This window comes from Belonocnema kinseyi, chromosome 6, assembly GCF_010883055.1.
Source record: "Belonocnema kinseyi isolate 2016_QV_RU_SX_M_011 chromosome 6, B_treatae_v1, whole genome shotgun sequence".
In the NCBI taxonomy this organism is placed as follows: Eukaryota; Metazoa; Arthropoda; class Insecta; order Hymenoptera; family Cynipidae; genus Belonocnema; species Belonocnema kinseyi.
The window spans coordinates 70,019,546-70,045,065 of record NC_046662.1 but is presented as its reverse complement, the minus strand read 5'-3'; the positions used below and the strand labels follow the sequence as shown (position 1 = coordinate 70,045,065).

The window sequence follows — 25,520 nt, the reverse complement described above, 5'->3', positions numbered from 1 at the left end:
GTTTCGAAGAACATGTTTTTTTGACTCATATTTATTTTTTCGATTTACGATTGGACCGTAAGACATAAAGAATTTGAAATCTACGATTTGAAATCAATAATAGAACTGCAGATTTATGTTCAAATAGAGTGAAATTATATAAAGAAAGTATCTGCTAAATATTAAAATGATTGACCGCAAACTTTTTGAGCTGCAGTGTACGGAAGTCCCAAAAAAGTGGTTTCGAGAAAAATACGTTTAAAAAAATTTGTTGAAAACAATAAAGTCGAGACGGTAATGACATTATTTAGATTACTTATTGGTTAATCAGCGATTAATTCTTCTTCTTCATACATTTCGTTTTGAGCTTGCAATTCGTCTTTTCGAGTTTTCCGAGCTTCCTTTGTCTCCAAAGCCTAAACACCTCTCAAGTAATTTAACACTTGATAAATCTTCATATATCGGGAGAATTTATTTTTGGACATCGAAATGCATTGGAGGTGGATGTGTGTCAGGCTCCATTCCGCGAGCTTCTTCGGTTCGTCATCTGTCGATATCATGATAGTACGTTGCCATTATTGCCTTTTTCATGTCTTCAACGCTATTAACATTTATTCTAATAGCTACATAGACCATAGTAAGTGTTTAATTTTTTTACTAAATATTCTATTCAATTTCCTTTTCCGCCTAATTTTTTATTTTTTTCTGACGCTTCGGAGCCGAGTTCCCATCCTTTTCTGCACTTGGCATATGCATTCGCTTTTAATAACCTTTAGCTTATCACCATGAGTATTTAATTGAAGAACTGCCGAAAAAGTTATGGAATCTCCATTGCCGATATAATGACCGTATTTTACTCCATGTCATTCCTCTGATCTTGGAAACATAATTTTAACTGATTCTACTTTCATGCTTCCTGCAGATCCTTCATGCGTTTTTGTACAAGCTTCGTCATCATGTTCCTCTTGCCAAGATAAATACTGCGTGGAAGTTTTTTATTTATTCCTCCTAAGTGCACATGCATGACAACAACTACTCCGTACAACGAGATCAATAATTTTTCCACTGTAATATCCTATGAGAGTTGTTACGTCAAATAATTATTTGAAGCCACGTTTCTTCCAAGTTACATCACCGGATACTTTTAAATTTAGTGCAGGTCTTCCGTGTTTTTCATTTGTTTGTTTTTCTTCTCCTACAGCTTTTTTACAGCAAAATTCATACACTTACATTGCAACGGCATTATTATGATTGTAAATTCCGTTATACGTATCTTTACCTAAACCTTTACAGAAGTCCATATAATTACAAAACCAATTCAAACCTTCCCTACCGACCCCCAAAAGTCGCATAACAAACACAATTCGACGATTTATCTCATATCCAGTATTGATGAAAGGAACTTACAATTAACAACAATCTTGAATCCGAGGCCACGTATTCCAGTTTCTGCACATTTAACATCTCGCTTGCAATTTTTACAAATCAGAAAATCTGAAAGAGCTGTAAATACGATAAAAAATTTATTAATTCGATAACAATGAAGTTCGTTCACACTAACATTTTCACTGGTCGCCCTTGAAAGTTTTTTTGCACTAACTCTTTCTTCATCTTTGTCACTTGATTCGTGTTTTGAATATTGATTCCGGCGGAAAGATCTTTTACGTGCCCTGGTGGACCGAAGGAACCGAATGGAACCTTTACAAAGTACCCGTAAAGACCCAATTGGGTCCCCATTCGGTTCCTTCTTAAAGAACTAGAAAAAAACAGCAAAATCAACGTTTAAATTGTTGAAATTCGGATTCTACGTTAAAATTCCCTACTGAAGGTCGCGGAATAATCGCAATAGTTTTTTGCAACGGTAAAAAGTTTAAAAAAATAAAAGACGTATAACGCCTGTTGACTCCTAGACTTCAAACGCATCATCTGTAAGTAGCAGTCAACAGGCGTTATAGATCTTATATATTTTTTAACGTTTTACCGCTGCAAAAAAATATTGCGATTACTCCGTGAGTTTCCAACAGAGAATCTAACGTAGAATCCGAATTTCAACAGTTTAAAAGTTGATCTTGCTCTTTCTTTGAATTTTTTTAAAAAAGGAACTGAACGGGGACTTAATGGGATCTTTACTGGTACTTTGTAGAGGCTCCATTCGGTTCCTTCGGTCCGCCGGGGTGGTCTACTAGAACGAGTAGTAGCACCATCGTTGCTTTTTGGATATGATGACATTTTGTTTTTATACTTGAAACACACGTTACGAAGGTCGGTGCCAAACTAATACTACACATCATGATCCAACAGGGCATGGTCTCGCCACACGCAAGTAAAAAAAGTCAACCTTTTAGACGGTTCGACCCGACGATCATCCATCTTGGATTCAATGACAAAATTCGGGTAACGGGGTATGGTGGGGATACTCTGTATGGTGTGAAGCGTCGGGGCACTCCAAGTCGAACGTATTTGAGTATCGAATTGGCGGGACCATGCTTTGTTGGATCATGGCTAAACACGATGGTTCGTCCATAGAGTATTATAGAGAGTGGAAGCTGAGCGTATACGCGACAGTAACGCCTCTGTGACTGGGTTGCAACAATATTACGGTGAATATGGCCTGCGAGTCCTATTTGTATATACGTTAAGTGTATGGCTAACGGTTTATCGGCTTGTTTGGAAAGTGCAAATCAAAAACAATAACATCGTGTGTTTTTTATGAAGTTTTTAACAAAAATGGTCTTCTATTGTTGCATTGGTTGCTGTAAACGTAACTCTAGAGACGACAATGAATCTTAATTTTTTCGGCTACCAAATGATCCGGAAATGTAAGTATAATATTCATCATATATATTCGGACGTAATCCAATCCTAATTGTAAGTAATTAGATATTATTTTAACTATTTAAAGCTAAAACAAATGTCCACTCCCGAACCGAAGTGTTCATGAATCGAAACCAAAAATGCATAAAATTTTTTTTTATCCAGTATGGAGGAAACGGATCTGCAAGTTGACAAACTAAAAGTAAAACTGCTCATCCAGTCAGCACACAATTTGGCGACATCTTTACGGCATCCTATGTCCGTGTCGTTATAATGTCTTTACGATATTGTAAAGGCATCGTCAAATCATAAGAGATTTTTACGATATCGTAAAGACACCTAAACGACATGAACATAGGATATCCTAAAGTTGTCGTAACGATGACGTAAATACGTCGCCAAATATTGTGCTCACAATTAGTATTTGCAATTCATTATGGTAATTAATATTTTTCAGTCGCGCAACGTGGACCAGATTTGCTGTGGAAGTCCATTGAGAGTTCAAATTAAGTTCTGGGATTTGTACCGATTATTTTTTAAAAAAGTGCATTTTGAAGACATATCCGAGTGTGCTGCTGCTTATAAATGCGATTCCAACAATCCTAGAAAGCAAAAGAGGTGTCACAGAGCCTGCAGAGGGTGAGTCATTTTGTTAATGTGTAATTAAATAATTCGTTTTGCATTTTATAATTTTTGAAACCTCATAGTAATGTAATAATAATAGTTAATAGTAGTTTATTATTTGTTTTGTAAGTTTTGAACCCACAGGATTAAAAATCAAGTTAAAATACTTCTTGCTTGGTTAAATCCACTTTTTTTGTATTTAAATCTTTTTTTTTTTAACGTGAATTATTTCAATTTTATGGTAAAAATAGTTGAAAACTGGTTCAAAGTTGATTAACTTTCTTAAAAGTTCATTTTTTGGTTGAAGATTTATAATTTCAGTAGAATATTCCTTTTTTTTTTTGTAAAAAGTAATTTTTTCAAATAGAGAATTTAACTATTTTGTTGAAAATTCATAATTTTGGTTTAAAAATTTATCATCTTTCGTTGAAAAAGAAACTGTATTGCAGAAAATTCGTAGCTTCTGCTTAAGAATTAAACAATTTGATTGAAAATTTATGTATTTTGTTGAAATGACGTCTTTTACTGGTATGAAAAATATTTTTTTGGTTAAAATCTAGTATTTTCTTGAAAATTTGTCTTTGCTTGTCAAATCAGCTTTTTACCTGTATTCAATTATTTATTAATTTATTTTTTTTATTGTAAAGTATTACATTTGTAGTTTAAAAATCAACGGTTTCGTAGAAAAAAAACGTATTTTTGGCTCGTAAATTCAATATTTTGATAAAAAATTGTCAACAAAAATGATTGAACTTTAACCAAAAACAAATTATTTGAAATTTAAAGCTAAAAATACTATTTTTTAAATAATTCGTATCGCATTTTGTAATTTTTGGAATCTTATAGTAATTTGATAATGAAAGTTAATAGTAACTTATTAATTATATATATTTTTAGGATGTCCAAGAGAATGTGCCGACTGTGAGAACAGCGATAGAAGTTCAGGTCACGCAAACATCTGTTTGACCGAGAAAGAGCAAAATGCTTCACCAGACGTGCAAAACTTTACTGTATTTATTACTTTTATGCAATCTGCATAAGACTTGGTGTTGCATCCGAGCCAGAGGTGGCGCTCAAAATAGTGTACTGTTACGAGCCGCACTCATAGGTGGGTTTTGACTCTTGTGATAGGCTAGTTCCTGTCGTTCTAATTATTGGGATAAACCGGAAGAATTCATATTATTATTAAAGAGAATAGTGACTCAATTCTAGAATATAATATATTTAAATGCAACCAATAAAAGTTCAAAGAAGGATACAAGTTAAAATAAAGATCTGATTCTTCCGACGAAGTGAAGAAATCAGAGGTCCCGAACAGAATGGCCGTTTTCCAGAAAAGCGCTCTTCCAACCCAAGTTGTATCTGCGCACGTATGCCCTGGGTCTTTGGTCTCCCTTCTAACATCCCTCCATTCGCGCGAGAACATGCTATGACGTCACAAACATCCCCTCAGTTCGAAACTCTAAAACCTTCGCTGGGCGCGACGCGTTAAATGCACTTGAGCTAGCAAGTGGTCGCATTTTTCCAGGAAAAACAAGGACCTTCGTGGGCGAGATATGGAGCCAATCTCCTCGCGTTAAGCTTAAACACATGGCCGGTTTTTTGTTACACGACGTAATTTCCAAGCTCGAACTCGACTCTCGGTTCAAGTGCATAGATAAAAACAGTCAATTGGACATTGGACGTACTTTGGTTTTACGACTTTTCCTTGATAAGTCGCAGGAAATATGGTACGTTTCTTAATTTATGGGAGGCTCTAGTCTAGACTCAAGATGTAGCAATATTTCCCACGAAAGTAATGAATTTCGACGTGCCGTTTTCTGGTTATAGAGTTTCTTTCTGGAAAGTAAATATAAAGCGGAATTCGTGCATTCTTGCAACTTAAAATTGAAGGTTCTTTTTTTTACAGTAATATTCCTAAAGTAGCAATAAGTACATAACTAGATTATCGTTCCTGTTTCTTCTTACTTCTATCAGAGATTGCTCAAATGTTATATTTTAATATTTAAACAATAAAAAAAGTCTTCGATGCGTTGATTTTATTAATCTTTAGTAATTGAATTATCCCGCACCAGCAGGTACTGCGCTCTTTGCGTATAGAAACGAGCGAGATTTAGTCGCTCGTAACAGTACGCGAAATACATTGGACTCTTATGGCAGCTTCCACTCTCTATAATACTTGGAGTGAACAGACGCCCCCCGCCATACTCACTGCATTGGCCCAAATGAAATGGGAAGCCAACTGCCGCACTCGATCTAAGATGTCAGAAAGGTCGGGTGCCCTAGGGTGCCGAATCTGATTGGTTGACTTTTTATTTTACTTGCGCCTGACAGGACCATGCCAAAGATATTTGACCATGCTTTGTTGGATCATGATGAATCGCAGAATATAAACGACGAAAATGACCCTAGAACTCTCTACCCACAGTTTCTAGTGTGAATTATGAGAAGAACAACTGCTGATATCCTCTCTCTCCCAAATTTACTCACATTAAGTCACAAAACACTATCTGAGCGATCGAACGACTTACATACCGTGCGGTTCAGCACGTAAGGGGGGCGATCGTAAAACCGGAACGAATTGAAATTTTTCGTTGAAACTTTAGGAACATATACTTCGATAGTTCTACTAACAATTTATGACGTAAAAAAATTATATTTTTTGAGTGATCTGAACCGATTTCCCCGCTTAAACAAGATGTAAGTTTTCTACGAAGATATTTGAATTTTCAACCAAAAAGGATGATTTTTTAAACAAAATTGTTAAAAATTCTTCCTTTTCATATTGGAAATAAGTTTTTCCAACTGAGAATTTACTATTGCCTTTTTGATTGAAAACTGAAACATTTTGTATGAGCATTCAACTATTTCTTTAAAATTGTATTATTCTTAGTTTAAAATTCCATTGTTTGGTTGAAAATAAAACTGTTTTGATGAAAAGTTCTATTTTTGTACTGAAAAGACGTCCTTTTTGGGTGAAAAACAGATTTCTTGGTAGAAAAGTTGTTGGTTGATAATTCAAATAGTTTAAGATTCAACTATCTGGTTAACAACACAAAATTTTGTAAATTCAGGCATTGTAGGTTGAAAATTTAACTATTTCGTTAGAAGTTCTACTTTTTTGTTGAATTCAACTAGATTTGATTTTAAATTCAAATATTTTTCGGTCGAAGTATCAAATATTATACTTTTACGTGTTTCTATTAAAAATGCTAGTACTATGTTAAAAAATTAACTAATTTTTTTTAAAATCATCCTTTGAGTTTGAAGCAACATTATTTCAGTTAAAAATTTATCTCTTTTTGTTGAAAATTGGTCCTTTTTATATGAAAATTTAACTACTAGGTTAAAACTTTACTTTTCTTAGTGGAAAATTCCACTATTTGGTTCAAAATACATACTATTATTTTGTTGGTAATTACTCTTTTCTTAGTTGGAATGTAATTTGTTTACTGGAAATTCTACTATCCAATTTTTTGTTGAAAATGGATCCTTTGCATATGAAAAGTCAACTATTTTATTAGAACTTTATCCTTCTTAGCTGAAAATTTCACTATTTTGTTAAAAATACTATACTGTTCGGTTGTATCCCTGGTGGACCGAAAGAACCGAATGGAGCCTCTACAAAGTACCGGTAGAGACCCCATTTTGTCCCCATTCGGTTCATTTTTTAAAAAATCAAAAGAACAGCAAAATCAACTTTTAAATGGTTGAAATTCGGATTTTACGTTAAAATTTGCATTAGAAACTCACGGAGTAATCGCAATACTATTTCTTGCAGCGTTACAAACTTAAAAAAATAAAATACCTATCATTTACATGGGCCAAAGGCGCCTCCAAGTGCATCTTCTTTTAGTAGCAGATAATAAGCGTTCCGTTGGTAACTTAAAAATTTTTTTCTGGATGCTAGCGCCACACAGGGAAAACCGCAGACAACAACGCTGCGATGCAAGTGAGATAGAATTTTATTTTTAAACTTCGCGAGCAACATACTACTTGGGCTTTTATGGATGCGTTTGAAATCACTTTCAGCAAAAGTTAATGACATTTTTAAAAATTTTTAACGCTGAAAAAAAAGTAATGCGATTACTCCGTGAGTTTCTAATAGAAAATTTAACGCAGAATCCGAATTTTAACAGTTTAAAAGTTGATGTCCAGGACAAAAGTTTGTTTCGTATAAAAATATTCATGAAAACCGTTGTCAGCTCGTTGCGCTTGCCGAGTTTCCACCCGCACACAGAGTCATGGAAAATTCCATGACCCGCGCAAGAGCGGAAGCTGAGAGGGGCGGTTTGGGCCTGACAAGAGGTAAGGTCAGTTCGCATTCGACGAGGGCATCGACCGCACGCCTCAATTCGGAGTGATAATTTTTCAAAGAGCGCTTTATTTTTCCTAAGTTATAATACGCATATTTATCATTTTAAATCAATCATAGATACCACATTTTACCGGAAGATTAATTATACATATCTTTTCTTCATCTAATTATATATTCTCGTGCAATAACCATAATTAAATTAAATTAACTGAAGTGCAGGGTTTTCTTCCGTTGACCTCACCCTATTTTAGTTTCAAGCGCCTACTATTTTAGAACTTTCTACTAAAATGACTTTACAAATTTAACATTGGTCCTTCGAAAGCCGGATCCTATCGCGGTGGATACGGAACTAAATCAAAGTGATTTAGTGACTGTATTTGTGAAATAGACTTTGACTTTAAAATGAGTGACAAAAATATGCAGGTAGAAAGCATTCGTGATGGTGAAAAGACAGTGCTAGTGAAAAGAAAACTGTGCGTCTAAAGAGCAGAAGCGAAAAGTGAGTGCGGCAAACATCAATGAAAAGGATAGTACATCGAAAGGCAAACCGACCGATTACGTCATAGCTTCGAGGAATTCAGCAAATTCCAACGTAGATACGGCCGGGATTGGTCAGAGAGTGGGCGAGAACATAGGACCACTTGAAACTTTGGAAAGAACGTTGGAGGGGAGCACCGCACGAAGGAGTCAACGGAAGAATTTCGGTAGAGAGCCGAACCGCTATGTTGCTATTACAAGAACTGTGAAGAAGAGAGTAGACAGGAGAGAAGAGGGAGGACAGAGCTACCCTTCGAAAGCCCACTCTTTAAAGGTCACAGCAGATAAATCGACCACCATGCAAGCAATGGTACTTGCTTCAGCAGCCGTTTCACTCAGAGCTGCCAGCCCGTTAAGATCATCGAGAACGGAGAATTCGGGCACTTATTCATCAAGAACGAAGTGCTCGGACACATGTACTAGGAGATCAAATCGATCTATTACAGGTGATTTGATAATGAACCGCCTGAATGTCGAACTTCGCCAAGCCCAAGAATTGGCTCGTTTAGAATAAAAGGCTGAACGAAAAAGTCTTGCGTGACAACAGGAGCTTGTACGCTTACCAGCTCAAAAAGAATTGGCTGAACTCCAGAGTGAGTACAGCATGTCTGAAGAGCAGGCTGAGCCATCAAGGTCAGGAAGCAGCGAACGTCCAACAAATTATCTTTATCTCGACAACCAGGACAAAAGGTGGACCAAGAAGAGGAACAGGACAGCTCGGGCCTAAGAAAATATATTGCTCGACAAGCGATGGGGCATAATTTGCCGACGTTCAGCGGAGACATTTCGGACTGGACAATGTTTATCAACACCTTCCGAAAAGCTACTGAATCTTGTGGATTTTCTCCAGTGGAGAATATGGCGCCTCTTCCAAAAAATCTCATAGGAGAAGCTCGGGAAGCACTTAAGGCACTTCTCATGACAACCAAGGTGGAAAAGGTAATTAAAATTTTACAGAGTAGATTTGGTCGACTTGAATATGTTATTCAAGACATTATGCAAAAAGCAATAGAATATCCTCGTATAAAAGAAGATCGGCCGAGTAGCATAATAAAATTTGCTAATATTATTACCAATCTCGTAACTACAATGGAATCCTTGAACAGACTTGATTATTTGATAAGCCCTTTGTTAAGAGATCAATTAATCGAAAAACTTCCGACGGCAATGGAATTACAATTACATGGATCTACTTTGAATCCATCTATTTTGACTATTCAACAGCTGGCAACATGGTTAGAGAGACAGGCTGGTGCGGCGAGCGCTTTTTGTAACCCTTTTTTAGATGCAAAGCAAAACACCCTGTCACAAAATGCAAGAACAAGGAATGTGGCAAAGGAGGCTGCCAGAAGGAACACAATTCCTTATTACATTTCGAAGCCAAAAGTCCTTACACCTCGAAGCAGCCGAACTCGACGAATGATCCTTCAGCTGAAGCTACATCAGCAGAGCTCGAGATTGTAAACATGGTAAGAAAACCCAAGAAAAAGGTATTTTTATCAATTGTTCCAGTAATTCTTTCGGGACCAGATGGTGAGATGGAAACCCATGTCTTTTTGGATTCGGGATCCACATTCACCTTGATTGCGACATACGTGCCTATGCAACTAGGATTAAAGGATAAAGTCGATCCATTACAGTCGCAATGGATGAACAGAGTGACTCTCGACGAGGCCTCATCACAGCGTGTAGATGTTTGGATCCAGGGAGCAGATCAGAAATACAAACTGGAAGATATCAGGACGTACTCGGAATTAGTTCTGCCAGAGCAGAACCTGGATGTAAAGACGGCTGGCTGAGAACATTTGATAGATTTGGATAATCCGAAAATGAGCGGTGAAGTTCCAAGAATCCTTATAAAGGAGGATTACGCTCATCTGAAGGTTCAACTAAAGGCCGTCATGGGTAAAAAGAACGAACCGTTTGCCGTCCTCACACCACTAGAATGGACTATTCGTGGCTCTTATATTTCAAGTAGATTCAATCTGGAATTTCCTCGTCATTTCTTTTTTCAGGAGGGTCCTGACATCGAACTTAGTGAGCAGCTCGAAAGCTTTTGGACTTTGGAAAGTTTTGGCGTGAATTCCAGGGCTGAGCTTGTGCGTTCCAAGCAAGATCAGCGAGCTGAGGAAGTCATGGCTAAAACAGCACGTCGAATAGGTGATCGCTGGGAAGCAAGACTTTTGTGGAAGAAGCATGGTTACAATTTACCTAAAAGTAAAAGTCTCGCAGAAAAAAGGTTTCTTTGTTTGGAAAGAAAAATGGAACGCGAGCGACAATTCAAAGAAGGGTGCCTACAGAAGATAAAGGAGTACCGGGGTAAAGAGTATGCACGCGTGCTAACACAAGAAGAGGAGAAAAACATTAGTCCCAGAACGTGGTATGTGCCACACTTTGCCGTACGCAACTCAAAGAAACCTAAGAAGATGCGTTTAGTATGGGATGCTGCGGCAAAAAGTCATGGAATATGTCTTAACGACTGTTTGCTAAAAGGACCGGACCTTTATAATCCGTTGGTGGGAGTGCTTTCTATTTTCAGGGAACGACTAATAGCAATTTGTGGAGACCTTAAGGAGATGTTTCATCCAGTTCGAATCCGAGAGGAAGACCAAGGAAGCCAACGATTTTTAGGTAGAGATCAGCAGACAGGAAAGCTTCAAACCTTACAAATGCAGATGATGATTTTCGGGGTAATCTCTTCCCCTTATGTTGCGCAAGAAATCAAAAACCGCAACGCTGCGGATTTCAAGGATATTTATCCAGAGGCTAGTCAGGCGATAATACCCAAACATTATATGGACGATTATCTGTACAGCGTAGACGGAATCGACGAGGCTATTCGCAGAGCACGCGAAGTGGCTCTAGTACACAGCAGAGATGGATTCGAGATCCGTAATTGGATGTCAAACTCTCGAGCAGTTCTGAGCGCTTTACCATCAGAAGCAGTAGCTCAACGAGGAAAGGAACTGGGATTCAACGAGGAGGAATTACAGCGAGTACTCGGAGTAGTCTGGTCACCTGAAAAATACATATTTACCTTCAGCACTACTTTTCCGCGAGTGGATGAACGACTGGTTAAGGGAGAGAAACATCCTTCAAAACGAGAGGTATTGAAATTGATCATGTCCGTTTTTGATCCTCTAGGTCTACTCGCAGTAATGACGATCAGGGGAAAGATCCTGATGCAAGATCTATGGCGTGCTGGAGTAAATTGGGATTCACCGCTTCCAGACAATCTACTTCCGAAATGAGAAACGTGGCTGGCCGACTTGCAGAGGGCCACCGAGATTAAAATTCCACGATGTTGTATCCTGGGAATCTGAGAGGTAGGAGACGTGCAGCTACACATTTTCTGTGACGCGGGCGAACAGGCGTTCGCAGCAGCCGGCTATCTTCGATTGGAGGGGGAGAGTGGAACGAGAATAGGCTTGGTAATGGCAAAACGCAAGGTAGCTCCCTTAAAACAACTGACGATAACAAAACTGGAACTGCAGGCAGCGGTAATGGGCAGCAGATTGGCGCAAACCATCATCGGGCTGCATACCCTACAAATTTGCAGAAAATTCTTGTGGACAGACTCTTAAACTGTCGTTCAATGGATTCGATCGGAGACGAGAAAGCATCCACCCTTCGTCATTAATTGAATATTCGAAATCCTATACTCAACTTTAGCGGAAGAGTGGAGGTGGGTCCCAGCGATACAAAATGTGGTTGATGATGCGACTAGAGACATTAATCACATTGATATAACATCGTCAAATCGTTGGTTCACCGGGCCAGAAATACTAGCACTGAACGAGCAGCACTGGCCAAAGGGGAAGCTATCCGCTGAACCTGAAATTTGTTTGTTAATGACAGAGCGGGAGGAATTTGTTGATTTTTTTCAGATTTTCATCATGGACGAGACTAATCCGGACTATGGTGTAGGTGATTCGTTTTGTCGATAGGTGCCGAAGAAAGGGTGAATCCGGAGAGCTGACAGCATCAGAAATCTCGAGAGTCGAGATTAAGGTTCTGAGGGTATCACAAGCAGAATCATTCCGTTTAGAAGTCAACACACTACAAGAGGGAAGAGAACTAAAGCGATCTTTCACCAAGATCTTCTAACTGTCACCTATTTTGACCAAGGACGGGCTGATTAGGATAAATGGTCGCATAAACAATCCAGAAGTAAGCGCAGCAATTAGAACACCCATAATCCTGGATGGAAAGCATCACGCAGTCAGATTGCTCATTCAATTCCATCATCAGAGAGTTGGACACCTGGGACGAGAAAGGGTAATAAATGACCTACGAATGCAGTATTGGGTAACCAAGATCCAACTTGCAGTCAAGAGTGTGATCAGAGACTGTCAGATGTGCAAGATCCGCAAGGTGAACATACGTATTGAGAGTTCCATCAGGCCATTCATTAACACAGGGGTGGATTATTTTGGACCATTGACCGTGACCATCGGACGGAGGCATGAGAAAAGGTATGGAGTATTATTCACATGCTTAAATATGCGAGCTGTGCACCTCGAATTTGCAGCGTCCCTGACAACGGATTCAATGATAATGGCCTTCAGAAGGATGATGGCCAGATGCGGAAAACCAAAGAAGATCTACTCAGACAACGGGACAAATTTCGTCAGAGCCAGACAGGAACTACGAGAAGTTTTAGAAGAGCTGGATCAGTACGTGATTCAGCAAAACCTGGCTACGGAGGGCATAGAGTGGCACTTCATTCGACCTGAAAGTCCACATATGGGAGGATGCTGGGAGCGGCTAGTAGGGTCAGTAAAGCGAGCCTTGGAAGCCACTATGAAAGAACAATCACCACGAGAAGAGGTCTTGCAGACGCTGTTTCCTGAAGCAGAGTACTGGGTTAATAGCAGGTCTTTAACCTACACATCAGAAGATCCAGAAGATCCGGAATCCTTAACACCAAACCACTTTCTGCTGCTATGGAATGCCGGTAGGCATGGAGCACCAGGAAAATTCAGCAACGACGATTTGCTGCGAAGGAACCAGTGGCGGTGATCTCAAGCCATGGCCGAACAATACTGGAGGCATTGGGTACGTGAGTACCTACTCTGGATCTACGAACGAGATCTACAAGTGGGAGATGTCAGCGTTGTCTGGGATAACCAGCTTCCCAGAAATCAATGGTTACGAGGTAGCATATCAGCAGTCTATCCAGGAAGAGATGGACGGATACGAGTTGCAGATGTGAAAACAGCCACGGGAACTTATAGGAAACCAGCACATAAGCTATGTATCCTTGAGTGCCATGTTGATATTCCTAATTGACTAGAAATACGGGAGGGGGAATGTCGAGGACAGAAGTTTGTTTCGTATAAAAATATTTATGAAAACCGTTGTCAGCTCGTTGCGCTTGCCGAGTTTCCACCCGCACACAGAGGCATGGAAAATTCCATGACCCGCGCAAGAGCGGAAGCTGAGAGGGACGGTTTGGGCCTGACAAGGTGTAAGGTCAGTTCTCATTCGACGAGGGCATCGATCGCACGCTTCAATTCAGATTGATAATTTTCCAAAGAGCGCTTTATTTTTCCTAAGCTATAATAAACATATTTATCATTTTAAATTAATCATAGATACCACATTTTACCGGAATATTAATTATACATATCTTTTCTTCATCAAATTATATATTTTCGTGCAATAACCATAATTAAATTCAATTAACTGAAGTGCAGTGTTTTCTTCCGTTGACCTCACCCTATTTTCGTTTTAAACGCCTATTATTTTAGAACTTTCTACTAAAATCACTTTACAAATTTAACAGTTGATCTTATTGTTTTTTTGAGTACTTTGTAGAGGCTCGATTCGGTTCCTTCGGTCCGCCAGGGTAGACTTGGTTGTAAAATGAAAAGGGTGAGAAAACATTATGCTACTATCTCAAGCCTGAGAGAAAAATAAGCTGCCTGATTTTTTTTATAATTTCAATCTTAAAATGCAATTGATCACTTTAATTTTTTTTATTTGAACTTTAAATTGTTTTTTTTTTCAAATCATGATATTACAAAATAAGTTTAATACTTTGAATTTGGCGCCATTACTTAGTTCTATTTTGTGTTGGCACTTGTGATTCTCGAAAGGAGCAACAGGGAGCAACTGTACTTGAATTTTTTAATTCAGTTTTTTAATCCAGAAGACTTAGAATTTGGGATTACTATATTTATCAAAATGAACGTAATTCGAATGGAAAATGCTAAAGTTCGACCAGTTTCTCGTAATAGAGGAAGAGGAAGGGACCAACGTATAAATAGACCACCTCAAGAAGAACCAGTTATTAACATTAACTGTCTTCCAAACGTTCCCAAATACGGTTTGTAAATCTAACCTCAAAATATGTTTTTCAATGAAAAAAATCATCTCAGAATCATTTTTATTATAAATAAAACATTTCACACAAATGCCTCTTAAAGTTTCTCAAACAATTATATCTCATACTGTTTTCAAAAGCGATTTTTTGTAACGAAGGAAAAGAAGTTGAAGTTATCTGCTTGCGTTAGTTCTTGGAAAGAACTGGTCGAAACAAGTCTAAAATTTTGTTATTAAACCTGCTTAAAAGTTGATGAAATTCACTTCTGTTCTTTTTTTATAATGGTATTTTGCAAAGAGGACTAAGAAAGTTCCAGTCTTTGAAAAAAAATAGTCGAACAAATCAAGTATGATTATCAATAATAATAACTTGAACGATTAAAACAGACACTACCAAATTTCATGAAATTTTTGTGGGACTGTCTTAATAAGGATCTAGAGCAGATTTTATTTATTAGTTAAAAATGGTTTATTGATATTTAAATGTAACTCTGTGTGTCCTAATTTACTGAAATTCGAACTACTCTATTTTTAATTCTGAAAAATAGTATCAAAGACTTTTGAATACTTTACGTTAAATTTTAAACAAAAAATTGAATTTTGAAGCCGGAAAGTTGTATTTTAAACAAAAATGTTGATTTTTAACGAGTAAAGCTGAATTTTCTACTGCAAATGAATAATTTTCTACGACTTTTCTACTACAACATATGAACTTTCTATCAAAAGAAGACTTTTTAACAAACAACGTAAATTTTTTAACAAAAAGGTAAATTTAAAAAAACCGAAAAATTGTATTTCGAACAAAAATGTTTATTTTCAACGAGGAAAGATGACTTTTCTACTGCAAAAGAAGAACGTTTTACCAAAAGACGAATTTTGAACAAAATGCGTCAATTTTCAAACCGAAAAATTGTATTTCGAACAAAAATGTTTATTTTCAACGAAGAAAGATGAATTTTTTACCAGAAAATATGAATTTTCTATTTAAAGACGACGCTTCGACCAAATACATGAACTTTCAAACAAATATTTGAATTTTCAATCCAAAAAGGCGAATTTTTTAGAAGAAATTGAAATTTTCAACCCGAAAAGTTGAATTCTCAAACAAAAATTTGATTTCAACGAGGAAAGATGACATTCTTTACCATAAAAGTAAAATTTTCTATTAAAGACGACTTTTCAACACACTGCATGAATTTTCAAACAAACAGATGAATTTTGATACCAAAAAGACGAATTTTTAAATAGGAAGTTGAAATTTCAACCAGAAAAGTTGAATTCTCAAAGAAAAGTTTATTTTAAACGAGGAAGATGACTTTTTACCATTAAAGATGAATTTTTTACGAAAAGATGACTTTTTAAGAAAATAAATGAAGTTTCAAGAAGAAACTTAATTTTCAACCAAGAAACTTTTATTCTGAAAAAGAAGAATTTTGAATTCGGAAATATGATATTCCATCAGATAAGTTAATTTTTTTCGAAACAGTTAAATTTTCAAGTAAATAGTTGAAACTTTAACTCAAAAAGACAAATTTTTAAGAAAGTGTTTGAATTTTCAACCGAAGATAGTCATTTTTATAAAAAAAAGGAATTTTCAACCAAATCGTTTAATTTTGCACAAAATTGATTCTTTTTTTAGCCAAAAATGCGAGTTCTGAACGCAAAAAGACAAATTTTCAAGAAAATAGTTCAATTTCCAACCAAAAATATTAATTTTTAACAAAAAAGTTGATTTTAAACAAAATAGTTTAACTTTGTACTAAATTGTTTTATTTTTAAGCCAAAAATACTAATTTTCTAAAAAAAAAAAAAAAACAGTTTAATTATCAACCCGACGACATGAATTTTCGACAAAAAAGTTATTTTACAACCGAATAGAAGATTTTAAAACTAAAATGATAAATCCACAACCAAAAAATTCTATTTTTTCATAGTAGAAACGTGTATCCTAAAAATGAATTTTTAATCTAAAAATAGGCTTCTCAACAAAAAAAAACAATTAATCTGAACCAAAAATAGTTGGATTTTCTTACTGGTTTCTATTAATTCAGTTCGAATTTAAGCAGAAAAAAGGGAAGTTTTTTAAAAACGGGCAAAACTTTTCTTGACCTGGTCGGAAACATAACTCAAACAAATCCTCACCAAGCGATCTGAAATTTTTTTAATATATTCAAAATTGCTTTCTCTAGCGACGTGCGTAGCATTTTTTTATATTTCATATTTTTTTTATAAATAATACTTTTGTAACATATTTTTCATGAAATTTAAAACTTTTTTTTCTAAAGTGCACCGTGTCTCGAAAAATCAATATATCGAGAAAAAATCTTACTTACCTCTCTTGCTGTTGTTCTATAGAATCGAAAAAACTTTGGTTTTTTGATCCATGGCAAAAATTGCGGGAGTTAGGTTTCCGGCCGGCCGTGAACGCCTTAAAAAAAAGGCTCCGACCGAGAAATGCTGCGCAGCCGCAATTTTGTCTTGAACGAATTTGAAAAAAATATTCTTTGTACTTTATTATTAGTATTATAAATCCCATTTTACAAAATTTCGATTGATCTCTTCATTGCGCCAAAAAAAATCACGAAATATGCCTATTTTTTCATGCTCTAGAGTAGTTTAACTCCTTAAATTATTATTGAACTATGCCGTTGCAGTATAATGTATTTGTTTACTCTTTGATAATTTTTCAAAGATTTCTAACATCCTGAGGTTTCTGCAGTCATCGCTAAAATTATACTGTTTTTTACTAAATTAAAAAAAAATTGAGAAATAACTACACAAAAGTTTATTCTATTGTTCATAAACGAAGTGTATCTTCCCGAAATTCGATTAGTCCTATTTCCTTTTCCAAATCTCCCAATATTTCAGGACGACTAGACACAGCCGAAATATTTATATTCCATGTACTTGACGGAATTTTTTAACACGTAGTGTTTTTGGTGATAAACTTTTTTAAAAATTATATAATAGTATTTTGATTTCTAATAAATATTTTTAGCATCTTCTTCGAGTACACGTCGTCCTTTGATGAATGGAGATCCCACTTCAAGTTCTGCTAGAACTCCGTCGAATCCCCGACGATTTTCAGGAATACCTTCTTCGTCTTCTGCGAGAATGCGAAGTTCCGCGTAAATAAATTTATTTATTTTCTAGCAGCATTAAGTTGTATTAAGTTGTATTATTTTTTATCTTTAACCAATTTTAGCTCTACGAATCAGCATCAAGCTACTTCCACTTCAACGAGTGCAGTAGAGTCCACAGTCATTATGGGTAAAATAAATAAATTAAAAAAAAGTAGACTACTTTTTTTGAATTAATTTTTATAATAGAAGGGTGTCTGCCTTACCTGGAAAACCTGGAATTGTCAGGAAATTGTTTTTTTTTTTAAATCAGGAAATTTTTCCAAGAGTGTGCTGAAATTTTTTGAAAATTCAATATAAAATTGTATAGAAATGATTCCTTATTTTTAAAAGTTGCTTTATATTACTTTATATATTCTTTCTTTACTGTATTCAACTGCTTTGGATTAAAAATAAAAATTTGTGTTGTTCAAATATCAATTACTAAATTTCTCTTTCAGATTTCATTTTTTTGGAATAAAAAAATTATTACTTGGTTCAAAATTAAACTCTTTGGTTAAAAATTAATTTCCTTTGTTTGAAGACTCATCGTTTGAATTAAAAAATTCATCTCTGGTTTAAAAATGACCAAATTTGTTGAGTTTTTTTGTTTTGTTTGAAAATTATTTTTTTTCTAAAATGAAGATATAACTATTCCAGTTGAATATGCCATAATTTTATTAAAAGTGTATCTTTTTGTTTGAAAATTCCATTATCCTAGTCAAATTCTAGTTGAAAATTCAACACTTTGTTTGCAAATGTAACTGATTTTTTGGAAATAAGTTGTTTTTTTACATTTTTTTTTATTGACTGAAAAAGTAACTATTCTAATTAAATATGCCATCATTTTAGTTTAAAATTCAGCTGTTTAGTTGAGCATTAATTTCTTGAAAAGAAAAACTAATTTATTTTTTGATTCTCAATTTATGTTCTTTTTTAGTTAAAAATTCATGTATTTTGTTGAAAACTGTTTTTCCTTCAGTTGAAATTTATCTTCATGGTTCGAAATTAATATTATTGTAGAAAATTTAAATTCTCCAGTTAAAAATGTATAATTTTATTTCAAAATTCATCTGTTTGGTTTCAAATTCAACAATTCCAATTAATAATTCATTATTTTGGATGGAAATTTAACTTTTCGAATTAAATATTCATCATTCTAGTTGAAATTTTATCGTTTTGGTTTAAAATTCAACTATTCCAATTAAATAGTCATAATTTTAATTAAAAATTCATTTATTTGGTTGAGCATTAATTTCTTAAAACGAAAAAATAAAAATTCATTTCTTGATTCACAGTTTATGTTTTTTTAGTTATAAATTCATGTATTTTGTTGAAAATTGTTTTTTCTTCAGTAGAAATTAATCTTTTTGGCTCAGAATAAATATTACTGTAGAAAATTCAAAATCTCTAATTAGAAATTGATAATTTTAGTTGAAAATTTATCTGCTCGGTTAAAAATTCAACTATTCCAATTAATAATTTATTATTTTGAATTAAAATTCAAATTTTCATAATCATAGTTGAAAATTCATCATTTTCGTTAAAAATTCATCTATTCCAGTTGAAGATTCATCACTTTGGATATAATTTTTATATGGAATTTTTTTTTTTCAAATGAAATTAAAATTTTTCTATTTTTGTTGAAAACTTATCTTTTTGATTTCAAAATTCATGTGTTTTGTTGATAAATCGTCTTTTATAGTAGAAATTTAATCTTTTTGGTTTAAAATTCGACTATTTTGTTCAGAAAAATCATCTATCTTGTTAAAATTACAATATTTCTACTTTAAAATTTAGGAATTTGAAGCGTTTTCAATTTAATTTTATATAGTACCCACATTAATATCACCTCAATATGCGCTGAATTTTATGAACAAGAAATAATAAAAATTTGTTTGAATTATTATTCAATGTCATTAACTTGGAATAACCTGGAATAGTCAGGAATTTTTTTTCCAGGATTTGAGTAAACACCCTGAATAAATGATCGATTTCGCAAAATCGAGTTAAATGGTAAAAGAGAAATTAATTTTTGTTTTGCAGCCATAACATCGGGAAGAGGTGATGCGAGGTGTGAAGTTGGAATGGCAGCTGTAGATGTTAAATTTCCTCACTTGATAATAAGTCAAATTAGCGACAGCCAAACTTACGTTAATACACTTATGAAAATTCACTTGTTTAATCCTGTTGAGGTAGAGAAGATATATTAAATAAAATCACTTAATTTTTAACTTTAAACAATAAAAAATCAGGGTGGCCAGCCACCCGGGATAACAGGGTTTCATAATTCGTGCGTTTTGTAATTTTTGAAAGCTCCCAATTAAAGAGATTTTAATTTTCAAAATGTTTAGAATATTTAACTTTAAAGGTTCACAATGTTTCTCGAAATACTTAAAATTCTGTAATTTTGGATGGTGAAAATGATAGTCATTTTTTTGACAGAAATCTCATTTTTAGTACAAAAATCGATCTAGTAGTTTTGAAAAAAAATTCTATAATTTTGAATAGAAATTATGGCTTTGAATGCGGTATTCTAAAATAATTGAATCTTTGAGGCCTTGGAATTTGAACTGCAAAGCTAAAAATTGTACAATTTCAAGAAATGGAATCATATTACAGCAATCTTGTTGTGTATTACTTATTTTAATTTGCAATCTAATATCTTAAAATTTTCTGATTTTTAGCTGAAGATTTTTACAAATTAATCATTTCAAATCGAAAAATGGGAAAAATTCCATAGTAAATAATAGTTCTAAAAGAATATTTGAAATTAAAAAATTAAGAATAAGGTTTAAAATAGAAAAAGGTAAAAGTCAAAGCATATAAATAAAATCGGTACATCAGTAAATAAATAATTTCGCTAATTTTAAATGGTTACAATTTTAGAGTTCTAAATTTAAATGTGCAACGCTCAATTTAAAATGTTTCCCTTTCTTTAGTTTTTATTTTGTCATTAAAATTAATTTCGTTGAATTTTGTAGAGTTAAATTAGCAATAAAAAAATTTCAGTTTTTAAGTGATTTAAATTTGCTTGAAATAATGGAAATTTTAATGGGTTTGATAATAATAATATGTTAATATCACAATTTTTGGTGATGCATTTTTTCTGTTTAAATGCAGTTCGCATTTGTTTAAGTTTCAAGGTTCTAGAGTAGAAATTTGTTTCATTTTTAATATTTCCCATTTAAAATTCCAGATATTCAGGAATTTTCAGAAAGCTTTTAATTTTTACTTCTTTAATTTTCAACGCTTTTAATAACAAGTAATGCAATTTCAATTCCTCTCAATTTTAAATGACCTAATCTTAAAATATTCAATTTCTAAGGTTTTGAAGTTTTCCTATCTTCCACATTTTTAATCGGAAATCATTCAATTTCGTGATTCTTCAATTCAAAGTAAAATTTTGTACTTTGCAGGACTTCGATTTAGAAATTATACAATTTAACTCCTTTTTCTTAATAACTTCTCCAAAAATATTAAATTTTTTTTTAATTTTCAGAAATTCGAAATTATTAATCTCTGTTAAAAAATGTTGAACCTGATGTTAACAAATATGTTTTATAGTTCTTTAGTTCTTTATCAAAAATACAACAATACTTTATCAACAATAATTTGTAGATCATCATGCCGGAGACAATGTGTGGAGAAAACGATCCTCGAAAGAAACTTTTTAGTACAATTAAAGGCAAATTCGAACATATTCAGATCACACCAATTCCCCGAATGCATTTCAACGAAGAAAATGGACTAGATCGCATTAAAACGCATTGCGCTAACGAATTCTCGACGATAGAATTATTCGTGAAAGAGAAGTATGCTGAGAACTTTAAAAAATTGTAACAAACTTTGTGTTTTAAAAAAATTTGTATAAATCTTTTTCCTTTTCAAAGGTATTATGCATTGTCTGCGACTGCTGCTCTTCTTAGATATGTTGAGTACATTCAACACTTAATTTACGAGCCGAAGTCATTAAAAATTGAATTTCAAGCTTCTCAGGGCGCGACTCTAATAGGTAAAATTATATTTTCTATTAATTTACAAAAATATTATTCATTTTCAAAATTCTCTGATTTATCTCTCACTAATTTTTCATTTTTCCTATTTTTTTTTATTTGTTCTCAGGACTGCTAAAGCCTGATTTACTTTTAAAAAATGTGTAATGTGACGAAACTAATACACAGAAATAAAAAATGTTCTTTTGAATTTAAAAGCATTCGATTAATTTTATAAGGATTCTATGTGAATTTGAACAAATTTAGGATACAATAATAAGACCTAAAAGAAATAATTCAAGATAAATTTAAAAAATTCAATTCAATTGCGAAAAATTAGAAACATTCCATTAATTCCAATTCTATTAAAATAAGCTTAGAATAGTTTAAGAGAGTTCAAAAGAAATGTATAAAATACCTTCAGAATTCAAGATGAGTTTCAAAGACTTCAGAATAATTGAAACAGAAACTAAAATTTTAAACAATTGAATAAAGCAGAAGTAAGTGAATTTATTAGAGGTTAAGTGAATTAAAGAGAATTCCCCAGAATTCAAAGGAATTTTAAAAAATTTAGGATACCTTAGTAACAATTCGGGGTGAATTCATAAGTCTTCCAAATAATTCAAGTTAAGTTTAAAAGAATTCGAATGAACTGGAAATAATGTTTAAAATCCAAAATATGCAATGAAGTTTTTTTTTTAAATTGGATTGAATTTATATGAATTAAAGAGAAAAATGATAATAATTTGTTGAAATTTAGAAAAATTCATGGTGATTTAAAAAAATTCAATTGATTCAGAACAATTCAAAAATATGATTTAAGTTCATTTCTTAGAAGTTCAGTGAATTCTAAATAGTTCAAAAGTATTTAACGTATATTAGTAATAATTCCGGGTGAATTCAAAAGTCTTCAAAAAAATCCAAGTTAAATTCAAATGAATTAAAAGGAACTGAAAAAAAATACCATTGATTTCAGTAAGCTTAGAATTGGTTAAAAAAATTAAAAGAATTCAAAAGAATTTTAATAAATACCTCAGGATCCAAGGTAAGTTTAAAAGGCTTCAAAATAATTTAAAAACAAAATAAAAATAAAATCTTAGAACATTGAATTAAGTAGAATTAAGTGAATTTCTAAGGATGTCAGTGATTTTAAGTGAATTCGAAATAATTCAAAAGAATTTAGGATAAATTAGTAATAATTCAGGGTGAATTCATAAGTCTTCAAAACAATTCAAGTTAAATTCAAAAGAATTTAAACGAATTGGAAAAAATGCTTAGAACATAAAATATTTAATGAAGTTTTGTAAAATTGGATTGAATTCATAGGAATTGAAGGGAAATAAGAATAATTCGATGAAATTCATAAAAATTCATGGTGAATTAACAAAAAACTCAATTGGATTAAAAACAATTAAAAAATATGAATTAATTAAATTTCTTAGAAGTTCAGTGGATTGGAGTGAACTCTAAATAATTCAAGAGAATTTGGATAAATTAGTAATAATTCAGGGTGAATTTTAAGTCTTAAAAACAATTCAAGTTAAATTCAAAAGAATCCAAATAAATTGGAAGAAATGTGCAAAATCGAAAATATGCAATGAAGTTTTGTAAAATTGGATTGAATTTATAGACATTAAAGCGAAAAAAAATTTGATGAAATTCATAAAAATTAATGGCGAATTAAAAAAAAATTCAATTGGATTGAAAACATTTTAAAATATGAATTGAGTTTAGAAAAATTTAAGAGAATTAAAAAGAATTTTATTAAAGGCCACAGAATTCAAGGTGAGTTTAAAAAACTTCAGAATAATTTAAAAAAAAAAACTAAAAATAAAATTTTAGACCATTGAATTGAGTAGAATTAAGTGAATTTATTGGAAGTTAAGTGAATCCGAGAGAATTCCAAAGAATTTAAAGTAATTTCCGATAAATTAGTAATAATTCATAACCAATTTATAATTCTTCAAAACAATTCAAGGTACATTCCAAAAGAATTCGAATAAATTAGAAAAAATATTTAAAATCTAAAATATGCAATGAAGTTTTGTAAAACTGGATTCAATTTATAGGAATTGAAGGGAAATAATAATTTAATGAAATTCATCAAAATCAATAATCAAAAAAACTCAATTGGATTGAAAACAATTCAAAAATATGAATTGAATGAATTTCTGAGAAGTTTTGTGAATTCAAGTGAATTCTAAATAATTCAAAAGAATTTAGGATATATTAGTAATAATTCAGGATGAATTCATAAGTCTTCAAAACAATTCAAGTTAAATTAAAATTAATTAAAATGATCTGAAAAAGAAATGTTTAAATCCAAGATATGAAATGAATTTTAGTAAAATTTGGAGTGAATTCAGAAAAATTAAAAGGAAAATGAGAATAATTTTATCAAATTTATTCAAATTTATACAGAATTAACCAAAAATTCAATTGGATTGAAAACAATTCAAAATATGAAAGAATTAACTAAATTCAGTAAATTTCAAATCAGATTTGAAAAATGTAAGGAAATTCGAAAGAATTTGATGAAATGACTCAGAATTTGAGGTGAGTTTAAAATACTTCAGAATAATTTAAACAAAAAATAAAATTTTAAACCGTTGATTTGAGTTTAATTGAGTATGTTTCATGAAAAACATACAACATTTTTTCAAACTCATTAAAGTCATTAAAACCCTTGATATTTCAAAGCCTTTGAAAAAACCTTAGAATCTTTTAAAATAAACTCAAATATTCCAAATCTGTAAAATCTTTTCATTTTCCTTTCAATTCTTTAAAGCTCTTGAAAACTTCTTACAATTTTTTTGAATACCCTGCAAATTTTTCAAATCTTTGAAAATCCAACGATATTTTTTTAAGTGCTGGACAATTTATTAAAACACCCTGAAAGCTTTTAAAATCTCTAAAAATCATTGAAAATATGAGAAATCTTATGAACAATTCTAGTAAATTCTTTAAAACGATGAAATCTAAAATGCTTTAAAATCCCATAAAATTATTGAAATCTGTTAAAAATTTTAGGAATCTTGTAAAATACCCTACATTTTTTCAAAAGAATTCAAGAAATTCAAACAGGTTAAGTCAAAGTGACTAAAAACAGGATGGCCGCTGGATTGTGAAACTGGGAATTTTCTGAGACCGGGAAAAACTGGAAAATGACAGTGAATTTATTTCTTGACCGGGAATTTTACGAATTTTCATCAAAAAAATCTGCCCAAGTTCGATTTTAACACTTTTTTTAAATAATTAAAATGCATTCTTGAAGATTTAAACAATAAGTAATTAAAAGCGTTTGAAGTTGATTTTTTTTATAAATAACAGTTTTATTTTATGAACTGAAAATATAAATAAATAAATAATTTTTTAATTGGATCTGTAGGTGGATCTTTTTTAACTATAAAGAACTGAACAATAATTGATTCAACAAAACGATTGTAAATCGGTTCAAAATTTGAGAATTTCTAGATTTTAAGTGTTTCAATTCGAAAGTCTTAAGGAGAATTGAAATTATTATAATATCATTTATTCTGATAATTTTATTGTGAATACAAATTTTAATGATTCATGAATAAAATATTTTTGATTCAAAGTTTTACTAGGCAGTCTGATAAGTCCCTGAAAAATGAAACACGGAGACGTTTTTTTGGCCAAAGTCGGTTTTATTTTTCAACATACTCTCCTATTAGGTCGATACACCGAGTCCAACGATTTTCTAACTTTTTGATACCGTCCGAAAAGTACTCGATCGGAAGGTCTCCAAAATACGCCTCAGTTTCAGCTATAAGCTCCTCATTTGAG

General features: G+C 32.7%; 2 protein-coding genes and 1 long non-coding RNA gene across 3 annotated transcripts in view; all 3 read left to right on the top strand.

The window, feature by feature from the left end:
* Positions 1 to 2,652: 2,652 nt before the first annotated feature.
* LOC117175043 lies at positions 2,653 to 4,481 on the top strand. Its single transcript, XR_004467419.1, has 3 exons — positions 2,653 to 2,798; positions 3,251 to 3,432; positions 4,315 to 4,481. It is a non-coding gene; the product is annotated as an uncharacterized LOC117175043 (long non-coding RNA).
* Positions 4,482 to 11,706: 7,225 nt separating this feature from the next.
* Positions 11,707 to 13,294, top strand: LOC117175434. Its single transcript, XM_033365141.1, has 3 exons — positions 11,707 to 11,772; positions 12,200 to 12,292; positions 12,401 to 13,294. Exons 1-3 carry the CDS (start codon positions 11,707 to 11,709, stop codon positions 13,292 to 13,294), a joined length of 1,053 nt encoding a protein of 350 aa, XP_033221032.1.
* A 4,521-nt stretch (positions 13,295 to 17,815) lies between these two features.
* The window catches only part of LOC117175433, a 57,365-nt gene continuing 49,660 nt past the window's right edge, over positions 17,816 to 25,520 (top strand). Inside the window, exons 1-4 of the mRNA XM_033365140.1 lie at positions 17,816 to 17,869; positions 19,765 to 19,913; positions 21,340 to 21,533; positions 21,612 to 21,733. Of these exons, the coding sequence (XP_033221031.1) occupies positions 17,866 to 17,869; positions 19,765 to 19,913; positions 21,340 to 21,533; positions 21,612 to 21,733 (469 nt within the window). The 5' untranslated portion in view covers positions 17,816 to 17,865. The remainder of the gene's footprint in view (positions 17,870 to 19,764; positions 19,914 to 21,339; positions 21,534 to 21,611; positions 21,734 to 25,520) is intronic.

Coding starts and splice junctions, on each gene's coding strand:
- LOC117175434 (XM_033365141.1), top strand. CDS start 11,707: ATGGCAAAACGCAAGGTAGCTCCCTTAAAACAACTGACGATAACAAAA. Junction 11,773..12,199: donor AACTGGAACTGCAGGCAGCG/GTAATGGGCAGC, acceptor ACTATGGTGTAG/GTGATTCGTTTTGTCGATAG. Junction 12,293..12,400: donor TCGAGATTAAGGTTCTGAGG/GTATCACAAGCA, acceptor ATTTTGACCAAG/GACGGGCTGATTAGGATAAA.